This window comes from Diorhabda carinulata, chromosome 1 (genome assembly GCF_026250575.1).
Source record: "Diorhabda carinulata isolate Delta chromosome 1, icDioCari1.1, whole genome shotgun sequence".
In the NCBI taxonomy this organism is placed as follows: domain Eukaryota; kingdom Metazoa; phylum Arthropoda; class Insecta; order Coleoptera; family Chrysomelidae; genus Diorhabda; species Diorhabda carinulata.
Window position 1 is genome coordinate 12,147,154 of NC_079460.1, and position 15,676 is coordinate 12,162,829.

The window sequence follows — 15,676 nt, forward strand, 5'->3', positions numbered from 1 at the left end:
TTAAGAATGAATTCAATTTTATTCATAAAAAAGTAAGAGACGGTCTAATTAAAACAAAATACTAATGTCCAGAAAATAATATAGCAGATATTTTTACTAAATCACTTCAGACTGTTAAATTCCAAAAACACAAAAATATGTTGGTAAAATAAGATTTTTTAATTGTTTTTTGTAATAATTTAAAAAATAATGTTCTTTGTGAAAATTTTTTAATTATTAGGGTAAGGTGTTGAGGAATAATGTTAATGACATTAGTCTTTGTAGGTGACTTAACAGTAAGCTTAATGTGGTAGATTAAAAAAAAAGAGAAGATGACAATAATTCGATAAGTCTCTAGATTTTTCATGATTCATGCAACAAAGTTTCTAATAAAATAAAAATAATGAAAAACCTAGAACAGTACTGCTTAGTGGAGAAAAACCCAACAAATTAAGGTTTCCGGTAGCAAATTTTGTACTTCTTTAAGTAACATCTCTCTTTAAGAATGCCTTTCGCACTAAAACTAAAAATAATGCTGTCTAAAAACCAAACTTCACAAGGCAAATAAATCTGCAAACAGAAGCTTATGGCAAAATCAGTTGCTTCCCTTCATATTATGTAATACTTCTATATGGACAATTCCATAACAATTTGCACTAGACTTGAGGAAATTGGAGATCCCAATATACATTCGTTTAGTTGTTGGAAAAAGTTGTCGTTATATTGGAAATAATTATTAGTTTGAATATTTAAAATACCACCACTCACAGCACAATTAATGAATTTCTTCAATTTCTTATACGATATATGATATATTAATGCATCTAAATGTTCTTGATTTTAGGTCTCTTCTGTTTCAAAATTAGTTTTTTTTTTTCGATTTTGACGTTTCAACTTTTCTTTAAGTCTTTATCAAAATATGATATTGACACTGACAATTTGCTTATTTATATTGATCTATAGATCACAATCATAAATATCAAAATAAGGATAACATCAACTTAGTACTTTGTTCCAATAAGAAAAATTAATTTTTCTTTAGTTTCCACATTTCAAATATATTAAATTTATTAGAATTTACAAAATAGAGCTATTAATTTTACTTAAATTATTTAAATCTTTTTTATCATTTATAGCTTTTTCATTCTTATGAATGTGAACCATTTCTAAAAATTCTCTTTTTCGTGTATTAGATTCCGTTTCAAGAATTTTTGTATCTTTATAATTGAATTTGTTTTTTTGATATCTCATGGTACGTTAATGGAGTTCTATTTTTTTATCGTATTGATGACCTCTTAGTCTATTTTCTAAATAGTGAGATATTTGCCCTATGTAGACAGCGTCACAATTAGTACAAGGCACTTGATATATTACTACTTTTGTTTTTTGGTGTTTTAGATTTTAATTTAGTGAAATATTTAGATAATGTATTACGTCCTCTATGACTTATACTGATATCATATTTATTGAAATAATTCGATAATTGTTGGGAAAGTCCTTGTACATATGGCAAGGAAAAATGTTTCATGTTTCGTTTTGTTTTTAAATTGATTGTAGTATCTGTTTATCCTTTACTTGAATATGTTCTTTATCATTTAGTTCACATTCATAAGAACGAAAAAGCTATAAATAATTTAAGTAAAATTTATAGCTCTATTTTGTAAATTCTAATAAATTTAATATATTTGAGATGTGGACTGCAGAATATATCTTCAATTTGTGGCTGATTATATAAGCCACTGTAATTTCAAATAAACCTCAAGTTTGTTTCAGCTATAATTTATATATAAATGTAGAAATAATTCAACTGACTGGAAATATCAAGACACTCACTCAATCAACGAACTACAATAACTATTTCAGTGCTCAATTCCATTTCATCACTATATTTCATGTATTTTATTACAGCCGCAAATCTTTATAAAAATATAAACAAAAATATAAAAATAAGAGAATCGCTTTATTACAAAAAAGTAACACAATATACGTGGAATTTCTTTAAAAAAAGTACTCTACACAATATCGATTTTAAAATTATAATTCAGTCTTGCCTGCTTTGGGAGATCCACTCCTATCATATCCTTTGAGTTCGTTTGTAGCCTCTTTGGCAATGTATTTGATAAAATCATCAATTTCTCGTCCACCCTGCAAGAGAAAATGAAAATTCAAAATTTAATACAGACAACAAACATATTATTTCTCTATCAATACACATAACTTTTCTTTTTGCAGTTATGAGTTTTTCCAGATTTTCTAAAATCCGATTCATAAGAACTCTTATTCCCACATTATAGAGCTTATTTTCAATTATACTTTTTTTTTAATATTTAAAGCCTGTATTATATAATTTTTAAAATCTGAACTAATCACTATCTAACAAATAGAAAAAGTTGTCCTTCAAATAGATATTAAGAATCTCTACTCTCGTGCTCGTTTTACCAGATATTAACTCACAGAAAGAGAAAAAATTAAAAGGAAAGCAGGAAATATTCATATCCTATTCATCAATACAGAAAAAACATGGTTCTTAAAGTTTGAGAATTGTCCAAATTATTTCTCTAACAGTAATATGTTCACTTGATTAGTTATGCACAAAAACATTCATTAATTAATACTAATTTATTAAGCTTTGTTTCTTCGGGGAATCAAAGGGTGCACTCCACTCTCTCACGAAAATCACGTTTATGACCAGTAGAATGGCTTATGAGGCGTTTTGAACGTTGAGATAAATATTAACAAATGGCAAAACAGAAAAAATAAAGCGAAAGCCTTAAGAGGATGTGTTATAATTTGCAAGTTGAATTTTTTAGTAGAGTACTTAACTGATTTACATTAAAGTAATTCTAATTCTTTCAACGCTCACTTCGCCTCACCTCTTGACAAAAGTCGTCGTGAACGTTAGTCATGACGTTATGAGTGACATTCTTGCCGAGACCACAACGATCGTAATCGCTATATGGAACGCCCAAAAGAGAATTTTAGGCGCCGTAAACGGTTAGTGAAATGCATCAAAAGTTTTTTGTTTGTAAACTGATAAAATTCATTTAATTGATTTGAAAATATCGCACTAACAACAAGTATATTAACTATTCATAGCTAAATAGATTGTTACCTAGGACCAATATGAAAGAATATTAGTATTTATTACCTCATATTTGATAGGTGAATCCTTAAAATCTTTAGGTAACCAGAAAAGTGTGGGGAAACCACGAACTTCATAAGTGGATGGGACATCATTAGCAGTAGCATCCATTTTAACAATGAATACATCCTCATCTTTAAGCTAAAACCAAAATATTGAACTATTCAGTTAATAATTTTATAAATAACATTTTTTCATTAATAGTTATTCCAATTAAGACTTACTTTTTCGGCGAGTTCTTCAAAAACAGGTGCGAGCTTTTTGCAGTGTCCACACCACGGAGCATAAAATTCAATAAGGGTGTCCTTTCCATTATTGACAACAACTTCTTCAAAATTCTTAGCTACTGCTACCTTTAATGGTTGATCATTGCTTTCTGGAATTGGTTCAGATTTTAAATAAGGTTCAATAGAGCCTTCCAACACATCATTGATGAATATTTCAAAACCTTCAACACTAAAAAAGATCATATAAAATCATACTTAGGGGAAAATATATTTTTTATAAACTTTCAACTCACGAGAAATCTTTAAGAACAAATTTCTGATTTTTAGCATCTCTAGCTGCAATTACTGGTTTATCGCCTTTAACATAGTCTAAACCAAACTCATTCAATTCATGTTGGAATTCATCATTTGAACTAATAGCAAAATTAGCTTTACCAACAAATTCTTTGGCAACCTAAAATTTTATGGAAGAATTATAATTTTGTAATAACTGTCTTCATTTACGTATTTAACAAACTGTTTGGTGACAAAAGAAATAATCATATAATACCTTTTATTGGGAGGAAATATCCCGCATTAAAAAAATAGAAGGAGCGGAACTTAATGTTATCTTGATAATCACAGAGTGGATAGAAAAAGTTAACTCACCTTCAAAATTCTGTTACGCCAGTAGTTTGTTCCTTTGGGGTTCTTAACATAATCAACACCATAGTAAGCAACAAACAATGGATTTTCGAATTCTTGTCTGTTGTCAGGTTTACGATGTCCTACCAAACCATGGCTGAAAAACAATTGATAATAAAATGCTTTATTCCTGTATGATTGTTATTTATCAAGGTCAAATCTTTGTGGAAGATATTAAGCTGGTTACTGGAAATAAGTAGTGGCCTGAAAACTTCAAACCCATAATTTAATCAATAATATAGATGAAACAGAAATACCTCTTTACATCAATTCTGAAAGGTTTGTGAAGCGACATTTATTAGGTATTTGAAAACCTAAACACAATATATTGTGTGTAAAAAAAAGACCATACATCAACCTCACTAAGTTGAAATTTCCGAAACCGTTGGTGATATTCATACTGAACACACTGCTTACACTACCCCTACACCCATACTCATTTTACCTTCAGTCTCTGGAGACGATAACTTGGTTATTGAAACGGGCGTCAGACAGTGTAATTGTGAGTGTTGGTGTACTGGTACTGTAAGCAGTGTGTTCAGTATATATCAACCTAGCTCAATACAAGGTTGAAGCAACTGAAGACCAATCGTCCTGACATTGATCAAATTCTGATTACCATTAATTTGAAATTAAATTATAATTACTAACTACGTATGAAAACAAATATGTGTGTAAGAATTGAGAATAGAAAGCTGTAACTGTAACGTGTATGAATGTTTAAAGTTAGACAGGAATTATCTGTTAAAGATGCACTGGGCAATCCAAATTATGACAAACTATTAAATTAAGAGAATCACTGCATAAAAAATCATACTACCAATACTCACAAATTTTTAGTAATAAATTTCTGAATTTCTGCAGCATCGGCACCACCAGTGTATTTTACACTATTTTCCTCAAATTTGTTTTGCAAATGAGTAGGTCTAAACAAGACCAAACCATCCCTGAAAAAAATTACACAACCAGTGAAATGAGTGAATTTAATAATATTACTATTTTTTATCAATATGCATGACAATATGGACTGAAAGTCACACGTTATACTGTAATAACAATTCTGCTCTGTGATAAGAATTGTTTTCAGCATTTTTTTTTTAAACAAACTTGTAAAAATCTTTTACTGACAAATATACTTGTATTTTGTAAATATCTACATTAAGATAATAACAATATAGAATAATATAGAAAACAATATAGAAAATATGTAAATATTATCTTTTCTTACACTGTCTCCTATCAATAAAAAAAATTGATCTATTAATTATTAAATTAATTAATTAATAAATTCTGTTACTAAACTTAAACCATAAATTTAATCGAATTTTCATAATCCCACAGTTGTAAATACAAGTTAACAAATGAACGAACATAATAAATAACTTCTTGTTATTTATATATTTGCACTAATTTTTCAATTCCAATCCATTAATGAACCCTCCTTGGTACAGTGATGATTCTGCGCAATAGAGATTACGTGTTCCAACAGAGGGCTTAAAGTTATATTAACGATTGTGTTTTAGGTTCCGACTGACTTGAGAATTGTTTGTAAACCATTTTCAGAATGGTTCCTTTGATACTTGGTTGATAGCAAGTACTGTTACAAGAACCTTGCATAGCCGGAGATTGCGCAAAAATATCATTTAAACGCTTCTAATAACCATTCCTAGAATGGTACAGAATAGCAGATTGGAACAAACCTATAATTACTACTTAGAATAAATAGGTAATTAGTGTTTGGAATGAACATAATTAATAATTAACACTTTTTGAAATAAAAATATAACATTTGGGAAACAATCATTAACCTCTAAGCATTTTGTAAATTATTTTTTCATTTTTCAGCTCGCAAAATCCACACAAAATGAAAACTGTAATTGTATGAAATCAACAGGCTAAATTAAGTTTAAACTAAAACACAAAATTGAGGATCAATGGCTATTTGTCTAGATCCTTATAATTAATAACATTTTTATTGATCAACTAATATGAAAAAACTTTGTAAGACTTACTTGATTTCTTGGGTATCCAAAAGTTCCTTGAAAGAGGTGTGAGCAAATTTTACTTTTTCTCTCAATTTATCAGCAATTTTAAGGAAAGAGGCCTTAAGAAGTGATTCTTTTTCAAAGAAACCCACCACTACAGACTCTTTTTCAGCTGCCAGTAATTTTTTCAAACAATCTGCAGTTTTTAGTTCTACCGAACTTGGACCAACTTGAGCTTTCATGTACTTGACAATTCCTTCAACAATATTCACTTTTAAACAGAAGGGCTCACATATATCATGAAAAAAATAGATATTTTAAAGTTCTTAATTCTACCTTTCAACTTATTGTAACCTCAATTTTTCAAATATTTCTTTACAAGTTTAATTTGGAAGTTGATGAAGATATATTACTATAATCTTAAACTGATAATTTGAATCACACATAACCACAAGTATATCTTTTTCCTAACTTCGCCCATTTCCTCACTTAATCAAGTTATCCTCCAAATTCCTCTTTTATCTTGAGATTCCCTCACTCAGTGTTTTATTTTGAAGAGTCCCATTCTCAAATATGTCTATGCATTATACTACTTAATTGTTTGTCCACTGACCAGCAATTTGTTATATTCTTCAAATCACATGTTTGATGACCATATCACAACTTGGTAAATTGAGAATTATAGATAATACTCGTCATTCATTGGTAATGCTCTGTAATTGCACTTCCATTTTCTTATCCTCAGCACCTTCACTAAATAAATTTCCAGATTTATGAAAAACTTGTTCAAGACCTATCTTGAACCTGACTTTTGTTATTAAATCATAATTTGCTTTTGCTTAAGATCTTTCTCTGTTCTCCTTGGTGTTAGTAGATATTCCTCTCTATTTATTATTTGATAGGCAGAGCTATAATTGAGATCAGCTGCTGGCATAATATTTGCAAAAAATTCATATGTTGACAATGAAATGATAAAGTGAATAATTTTCAATCAAATAGTGATAATATTCATATTTCAATACATTCAACAAGACAATACAATTATTTAAAATACCTAGCTTTGCTAAATTTTAAAAATAGTGCATATTCCATGCTTTACTGATCAATTACCTGCTGCTTCTCTGGGTCCATTGTATTCTTGGGAAACTTCTCCATTTCTGAATATTTTCAAAGTAGGGTAACCACTTACACTGTGCTTATTACAAGTTTCTTTGCCACCTTCTGTGCAGTCTACTTTGACCAAGGCAACTGGGGGATCATTTCTGATTAAATCTTCAGCAGCTTTTGCATATTCTGGCTTTAATCTCTTACAATGTCCACACCTTTAAAATCAATATTTATTAGCGAAATAAACCTTGTGTAAATTTTTTTAACGTTTTTGTCCTATTAAAGACGATAAATATTCATGGAAACCTTTTTTATTTCTATAAAATTTCATCTATAGAAATATGAAAAATTTGTTGTGAAAATACAGTGTATTTTACCCATTACATTTTCTATATGGCAAAAAATTCAATGTTTCAGAAGCTGGAAATTTATAAAAATTACGACAAAACGCTAGATCTATTATATATTGCCATTAAGTCTGGCAATAATGCAGTGGGGACTGGACAGGAATTCATAAATTTGATAATCACAATTAATTTATTAGTAGTTTTTACTGTGCGTAAAATTAAAAATTAGAGACTTACCAAGGAGCATAAAACATAACCAGAGCAGTTTGATGTTCGGCTATTCTGGATTCAAAATCACTATCCGATAACTCTAAAACATCCTCTTCTCTTGCGAAGCAAGTATAGAAAAGTAGAGGTATGACGAAAATTTGGAATAAATACATTTTCTTATTTTTAACCGGCTTAACAATTTTTCGATGCGACCTCAAGACCTTTGCGTAAAAGAATCCTTGGATCTGACGATACGTGGCTTTTAAAATGCGCAAGACAACGTGTTGTCGGTTGTTTATTGGTTACTATGATGTATCTAAATAATATGATTGGCTGCGAACGTGGAAACATAGATGAAATACATTGTTTGTGATGATGTGGTTGATCTATGGATTATATCCCTTCCAACGTAACCCACATTTAAATAAATAACTTATGTTCCCGAGGTCCACAAATTCTGTAAAGGTTCCTTCTGTAAGTAACCTAGATAACATAAATAAATATCTTTATTTATCTATGTAGTTTAGTGTTACCTAGCCTAACCTAACTAATTAGTATTTTTACGCTGCATGTGAACATAGTGGGCGAGACAATCGGGTAACCAAAGATTCGTCAAAATAGTGATTGGCTCCACAGAACATACCCTTCGGAGACCCTGTGGAGCCCATCAGTATATTGACTCATCTTTTGTTACACGATTGCCTGGCCCATTATGTTCACATGGAGCGGATTAAATGCGGTGCGATATGTGCGTCATAAACTTTTAGGTCAACAAATTATTGAAATATGCGTCAAAAATATAAATTCAATTATTATTTGGAACACCACAAAATCAGAGAGAACATGAAATTATAAAACTATTGGAGAGAAAAAATACTGAATATCAATTTTTTAAAAATGTATTTATTTACTCATAAAAACTCAATTTCACCTAACAACACAGAGCATACCAACATAGGCTATGTACTGTACCTAACAACTTACATTAATTTCTTGGTTTATTCATATGATACTTCTCAAATGCGATTGAAGATTTATTTCTAGATCAGGTGTGACTGCAATTGGTGGAAATATATTCACTTAAGAGGAATTTATGGGGAAAAAAGATTTAGAATGAGAAAGAAACAATTGACAAGGTGTAATTGTACTTCCATGGTACGTAATTTCTAAAAAGTAACATTTTTTCATTGAGATTATTAATGTGGTTATTTTAGTTTAAATAATTGTTTAAGCTTTCGAGAAAAAAACCTTGAATGATAATGACTTTACTTACGTCAAATTCAAAAGTAGCACAATATACCACTAGAGAAAATGCCTAACTTAATCAAAATAAAGAAAAACGCAGAAGAAGACTAATGGAGTTTAACTTTTGACACTGGTAAACAGGTGATTAGTTTTAGATAAGTTTTGCTGTGGTGGTTAGTATTGACGGTGAGATCAATAAAAAAATGTTTTCAGTTGTGAAAATGTTCGTTATAACTTTATAAGTTTTTAAAAGATGGAGGAAACAATGACTACTTCCCAGGGTGGCGAATCTGATATGGATTGTTCAGATAATGAATTTTATGATGATTATTATAATACCAATGACGATATTGATATAGAACAAGTTGACCCGAGAAAAATTGATCCTGAATATTTTGAATTTAGCTGTCTCTTGGAAGAACAGGTGGATAGACTTCTCAATGAAACGGTTGAGACCTTAAGTAACAATTTACAAATATCGCCTTCACTTGCAAAAGTAAATAAACTTTTTAGCTTTAAAACTAGTTTTCTAAATTGAAGAATAGGCCCTTGGGTATATATACATACATAACAAAATATTCGAAATTGGGAAATTGGTCGACGAGACCTCAATGTTTTTACCTGTTATAAAAACTAATTATTAATCAAAACAAATTTGAAATCAGTTTTAAATGTTCTCTTGGGTAGTTGAATATATATATATATATATATATATATATATATATATATATATATATATATATATATATATATATATATATATATATATATATATATATTGTTTGTAAAGAGGTTGTATTTAGGCCACTAGTTTTCGGAAGTTTTTATCAATATTCAGAAAATATCTGCTGAAATGATTAAATGCAAATAAACTTACTGTGGATAACTTTGAAGTAGTTAATAGCAACCACTTTTTTATACTTTACCTAGAAAATATTTGTAACAAAATTGCTAGAACAGTAATAGACAATTTTTCTATTTATAAAAGTTGGAAGAATACTATTTGTACTATACTATCAATTTTTACCATGACTTAACAGTTTTTTATCTGATCTATTATAGGTTTTGTTACATAACAATCAATGGAATATTATTGAGGTAACTAAAATATTCAATGAAAACCCTACACAAACATTAATTGCAGCTAGAATTGAACCTCCCACATCACCAAATAGTATACTTTTAACTAGATATGTCAATTGCCCAGTTTGTGTAACAGTTCAACCCTTGGACAAATTCTACAGTTTATCTTGTGCACATATGTTTTGTAAAGATTGTTGGATCATGCATTTTGAAGTACAAATCAATCAAGTGAGTTATTGTAAATATTTCTCCAGTATGTTATTATAAAACTTCTAAAAATTATTTTAGGGCATTTCCACAGGAATAGCATGTATGGCTAGAGATTGTGTGGTATTAGCCCCAGAAGATTTTGTGTTAAAGCACCTACACCTACCAAGTATGAGAGAAAAATATCAACAGTTCTCATTCCAAGATTATGTAAAATCACATCCTCAGTTGAGATTTTGTCCAGGTCCCAATTGTTCCATTGTAGTACACAGTAAAGAAGTCAAAGCTAAAAGGGCAAATTGCAATAAATGTAAAACAATATTTTGTTTCAAGTATGTATAAATTAATTTTTATTCAATACATGTTCCAATACGTAAGGAAATATACAATAAAACTTTTGTTGGAACTATACAAAATAGAGTTGAAGTTAAAATTTATTAACAAACTTAACATTATTAGAAATCCATGTAAAAAAATTTCAATAACTGGGACACTGCTTTAATTAAATTAATTAAATGGAAGACCTTATAATATTAAATATAGATAACATATGCAAAATTACTTATAATAATAAAGGTATGAACATATTAATTTTTCGAAATATTTTATTTCATGATTTGTTAATTAATGTTGAATCATATATTACCAAAATTAGTAATACTGTAATAAAAAAGTGCAAAAACGCTTTTTGAAATGCTTTGAAACACATTGTGAAAAGAGATTGTTAAAAGGAATGACAAATTTGTTAAGGGACAATAAAAAAATGAGGGGAAAGTTTTTCTAGTTATGGAGTTGAGAGTTAACAGTCACGAAGAAAAGGCGATAGAAAGTATTAATTTGTAGTTAGTAGAAGTAATAAAATGAAAATTTTTTGGATAAAGAAAAGAAATTGAAATTCCCGAGAGTCCATTGAAGGTACTTAATATATATTATGTACTTCTTTTGTTTTTGGGTGTTTTAGATTTTAACGTAGTGAAACATTTGTAAATATATATATTATATTATATATATATATATATATATATATATATAAATAAATATATATATATATATATATATATATATATTTATATAGCCAAATTCTCAATACGAAAATGTTTGATCTTGATAATAACTTCAAAGTGAGAGCTGAAACGTAACGTTGCGAATTTTGAGAATTTTCAAAAACAAGTAACAATCAAAATAGAACAAAATAATAAAATCAATTTTCTTGATGTTGCATTATATAAAACTAACAATAACATAAGAACAGAATGGAATACAAAACGAATTCTTCCCCAATACATTTAAACTTTAATTCATATCATCCATAAAAACATTAAAGAAAAAGATAAATAGATAATATAATCAATTAAGAAACTTGACATTAAAACATAAACCATTTTTCTTACTATAGGTACAAGGACTTTCCAAACAACTATTGAATTATTTCAATAAATATGGTATTATTATAAGTCATAAAGGATATAATAAATTATCCAAATATTTCAATAATCTAAAACACCAAAAAAAAATAATTAAAATCATGTATCAAGTACCTTGTAATGATTGTGAGTGTTTACATAGAGTAGATATCATAATATTTAGAAAATAGATTAAAAGGTCATCAATACGAGAAAAAAGTAAAACTGCATTAACAAACCATGAATGTATGTCAAGAAACATACATTCAATTACAAAGATTCAAAATTTCTTGAAACGGAAAATACTATATACATGAAAAATAGATTTTTTAGAAATGGTTCACATACATAGGAACGAGAAAACGGTTAATGATATAAAATACTTAAACATTGGTCAGTCTAAGAGATCACTCACCAATCTGATTATCTCTTTCAAAAGTGACTGCAAATTATAACTGTACAGATGCTGAACATGTTTTCTATAAATGTCATTCTATGGATTATAAATCTGCCAAAATTTTAACAACTAACAATATCTACCAAAAAAGCCTATTTCTAAGAACAACATGTATTGCTCAAAATGATCGATGTATTAAAAAACTGATTTAAATAAGCATAGTGTAATATAATTTTTGTATTTTGAAAAAAAGGTATTTTATAAAAATTCAGAGACATTCATTGGTAACAACATAATCCATGAAAAATGAAAAAATTCAAAAAAACAGTTAAATAGCAACCAAAATTAATAAACTTCATATGTATGTCCAACTGAATTTAAAATCTTTTCAACAAAATATATTTCATCACAATTATTCAATTAATGTAAGTACATTTCAATTTTTAAAAATATTTTCAGGTGTATATATGTTTACTTGTATATCATATTTCTACCATTATTTCAATCCCTGTCGATTTGTTAGCTTGGAAAATATGTTAAAAAGACTTTGGTGTTTGATTGCTAAAGTCTCATATTTCTAGCCGTTTAAACTATTCCTTTTATCTTCTACAAAAAAAAATATTGATATTTATCTATAGAAATATCGTTAAAAATATTCAATAAATTACAATTTCAGATGTGGATGTGACTACCATGCACCCACGGACTGTCTAGTGATCAAGAAATGGCTGACCAAATGTGCCGATGATAGTGAGACTGCTAACTATATAAGTGCACATACTAAAGACTGTCCTAAGTGCCACATCTGTATAGAGAAAAATGGGGGCTGCAATCACATGCAGTGCTATAATTGTAAACATGATTTTTGTTGGATGTGTTTGGGAGATTGGAAGTCACATGGGTCTGAATATTATGAATGTTCCAGGTATAGAGAAAATCCTAATATAGCTCATGAATCTGTGCATGCACAGGTATGTATTTTACAGTTATTTAAATAATGCAATTATAATTAAATTTTCCAAATTGAATATACAAACTATAAAGGTGAATTAGAGGTAATTTCACTTTCTTAAATTACATTCAAATGAATAAATTTTAAGAAGCGCCTTATTGAGATATAAACCAGGCTTTGCGATACTTTGTAGTGGCTTATTTCATTTCAAGACAACCAATGCCTTTTGTGTCAAGGATTATGACCCATTGTCGTCTTTAGTGAATAAGGGATTGAAAAGTGATGCTGTTGAAGGAATATGTTGCATGTGATAGTTCGGTTGGCTTTTTTCGACTGATTATAGGGGAAGGTTTCTCAATTGTCTATCACTGATTTGCTTCTATTTCTGCCTTTAGCATGCTATTATCTAATGTTATTGGTTTTCCAGATTAATAGGATTCAGAGAGATCTAAATCACCGGATCAGAACTTCAAAAACTATCTTTGGTTTTTACCAACATCTAATGCACTTGGATATACATTGCAAATGTTTTTGATCATATCTTTTGCGTTACTAGGCAAAGTTTTAAAAGCATACCATGCTAGATATGCTCTTCTGGTATTTTACCTGAAATTGCAAAAAAGTTCTAATATTCTATTATATAGAAATGGAAAAGTCACAATAACCTTGCAATATCTTTGATACGATTTTGAAGAATACAATAATCTGAAGAAGGGAAATGAAATTACTTTCTGATCCCCCTAATATATCGCGCATAGCATTATCATAAACATCAGTGTGCGATTACATTTTTTGATTGATAAATTAATAAGTATAACAATTTAACATATACTGTTATTAATTTCAACTAGCCCTAAACTTAATTTCTCTGTATATTAGTATTCTGTTATATCGCTATTGGACTGAAAAATTTTATTTATAAAAAACAGATCATATTACATATACATTGTTACAAGAGTGCGATAATATTAACCAATATATGTGAAATAAAAAATATGGTGAATTATTTTTTTCAACACAAAGTAAACAGATAAGGTCTAAAAGGAAGGAAGACCAGAAGACTGATAATGGCTAAACACTCACGCATCAAAAGCAACTTGAGACATAGCTGATTATCACTATGAAGAAGTAATCAGTTGACTTATTTTCCAGGTTTCTTACCCATATAATATTTAAATTTCTTTATTAAACTCTCGAAAATTCAACTGCCTATCTGAACAAACAAGTTTGCCTACATTTTCATCTGTTTTTGAGGTTGAAGGACATCTCGACTATTCTTCATTAGTAACTTATACATTTTTAATATTAAATTGTTCATCTTACTTGTAAACAGTATTCAAAATTACTATATTATTACCAAAGACAGATTTGACATTTCATGAGCAATGTCGCTATAGCAACAAGCTGGCAAACTGAAATGACTTCAATTATCATACTCACCACATATGTGCAGTGAAGTAATTGCTGTTATAAATATTCATTCACCATATTTTTTATTACACCTCGAATTATGTATTATCAGAATATTTAGTATACAAATTTCTCATTTTCATTGTGTTGTAGGCAAGAGAAGCATTAAAAAAATATTTACATTATTATGAAAGGTGGGAAAATCATTCTAAATCACTAAAACTAGAAGAACAGACTCTAGAAAAAATGAGATCACGTATAAATCAAAAAGTAATGTCGGGGCTGGGCACATGGATTGACTGGCAATACTTGTTCACTGCAGCCAATCTTTTAGCTAAGTGCCGATATACTTTGCAGTACACGTATCCATATGCATATTATATGGACACCGGATCGCGTAAGGAACTCTTTGAATATCAACAAGCCCAACTGGAAGCAGAAATAGAAAATCTATCATGGAAAATCGAAAGAGCAGAAACAACAGATCGAGGAGATCTGGAAAACCAAATGGATATTGCTGAAAAACGACGTACTACCCTTTTAAAAGACTTTTTAGATGTGTGATATTTATCATAGGTGTATCTAACTTATTTATTTTCAATATCCGCAGTGCTGCCAATGTTAACACAGCTCATAATCTCAAAAATTAGACTGTGATGAAAACACCAGCTAAATTATAATTATTTAATTATAGCTTTCTGAAATTGAGTGATAGGGTATGTCTAAAATTTACTATTTCATTTAAAAACTTTGAAACATTTGAATTGAATGTGAATTTATAGTTCAACTCATAGTGACTGGTTTTCTTGTTATATTACTCGATGCATAAAAAAGTCATATTGAATATTAATTTTATTGTATGGATATAAAAGATAGGTTTTTTCACAATAACTAGAATTTTTATATCTTTCCTAACGTTGGAGAATCCACACCTGTCTGTATCACTGGAAAAATAGTGATGAAACACACAAGAAATATGTTTGTCAAAGAGAACTTGAGTAATGTCAACTAGTGTGCTTGTACAGGTAGCGTTACTTTTTATTTGAGGTTGGATTTATTAGCATTCCAGACTTGTTTCAACTATTATCAACACATACATCAGAAATTATCAAAAATAAATTATTATGAAGTTATGATATGGTTAATTCTAATAGTAGATAGAATTATACTATAATTCACCATCATTAATATGCCTTGAAAGTATTCAATTTTCCTTTATAATGCATTATAACTACAAGTTAATAAAAAGTAAGTAAAAGAAAGTAAATAAGTTTTAAATTTCTTGTAAATTGAAACCC

At 28.8% G+C, this 15,676-nt stretch overlaps 2 protein-coding genes across 2 annotated transcripts; one reads left to right on the forward strand and one right to left on the reverse strand.

Annotated features, from left to right (window-relative positions):
* Window positions 1-1,920: 1,920 nt before the first annotated feature.
* On the reverse strand, window positions 1,921-9,924 carry LOC130900336 (protein disulfide-isomerase A3). Its single transcript, XM_057810881.1, has 10 exons — window positions 9,804-9,924; window positions 7,709-8,164; window positions 7,128-7,339; window positions 6,045-6,273; window positions 4,863-4,979; window positions 3,997-4,129; window positions 3,642-3,802; window positions 3,346-3,577; window positions 3,128-3,262; window positions 1,921-2,124 (listed from the first exon to the last, which is right to left on the reverse strand). The coding sequence occupies exons 2-10, from the start codon at window positions 7,852-7,854 to the stop codon at window positions 2,014-2,016; spliced, it is 1,476 nt and encodes a 491-aa protein (XP_057666864.1). The 5' UTR covers window positions 7,855-8,164; window positions 9,804-9,924; the 3' UTR covers window positions 1,921-2,013.
* Window positions 8,970-15,640, forward strand: LOC130900346 (potential E3 ubiquitin-protein ligase ariadne-2). Its single transcript, XM_057810893.1, has 5 exons — window positions 8,970-9,422; window positions 9,989-10,237; window positions 10,298-10,548; window positions 12,693-12,987; window positions 14,532-15,640. The coding sequence occupies exons 1-5, from the start codon at window positions 9,180-9,182 to the stop codon at window positions 14,940-14,942; spliced, it is 1,449 nt and encodes a 482-aa protein (XP_057666876.1). The 5' UTR covers window positions 8,970-9,179; the 3' UTR covers window positions 14,943-15,640.
* The last annotated feature ends 36 nt before the right edge of the window (window positions 15,641-15,676 follow it).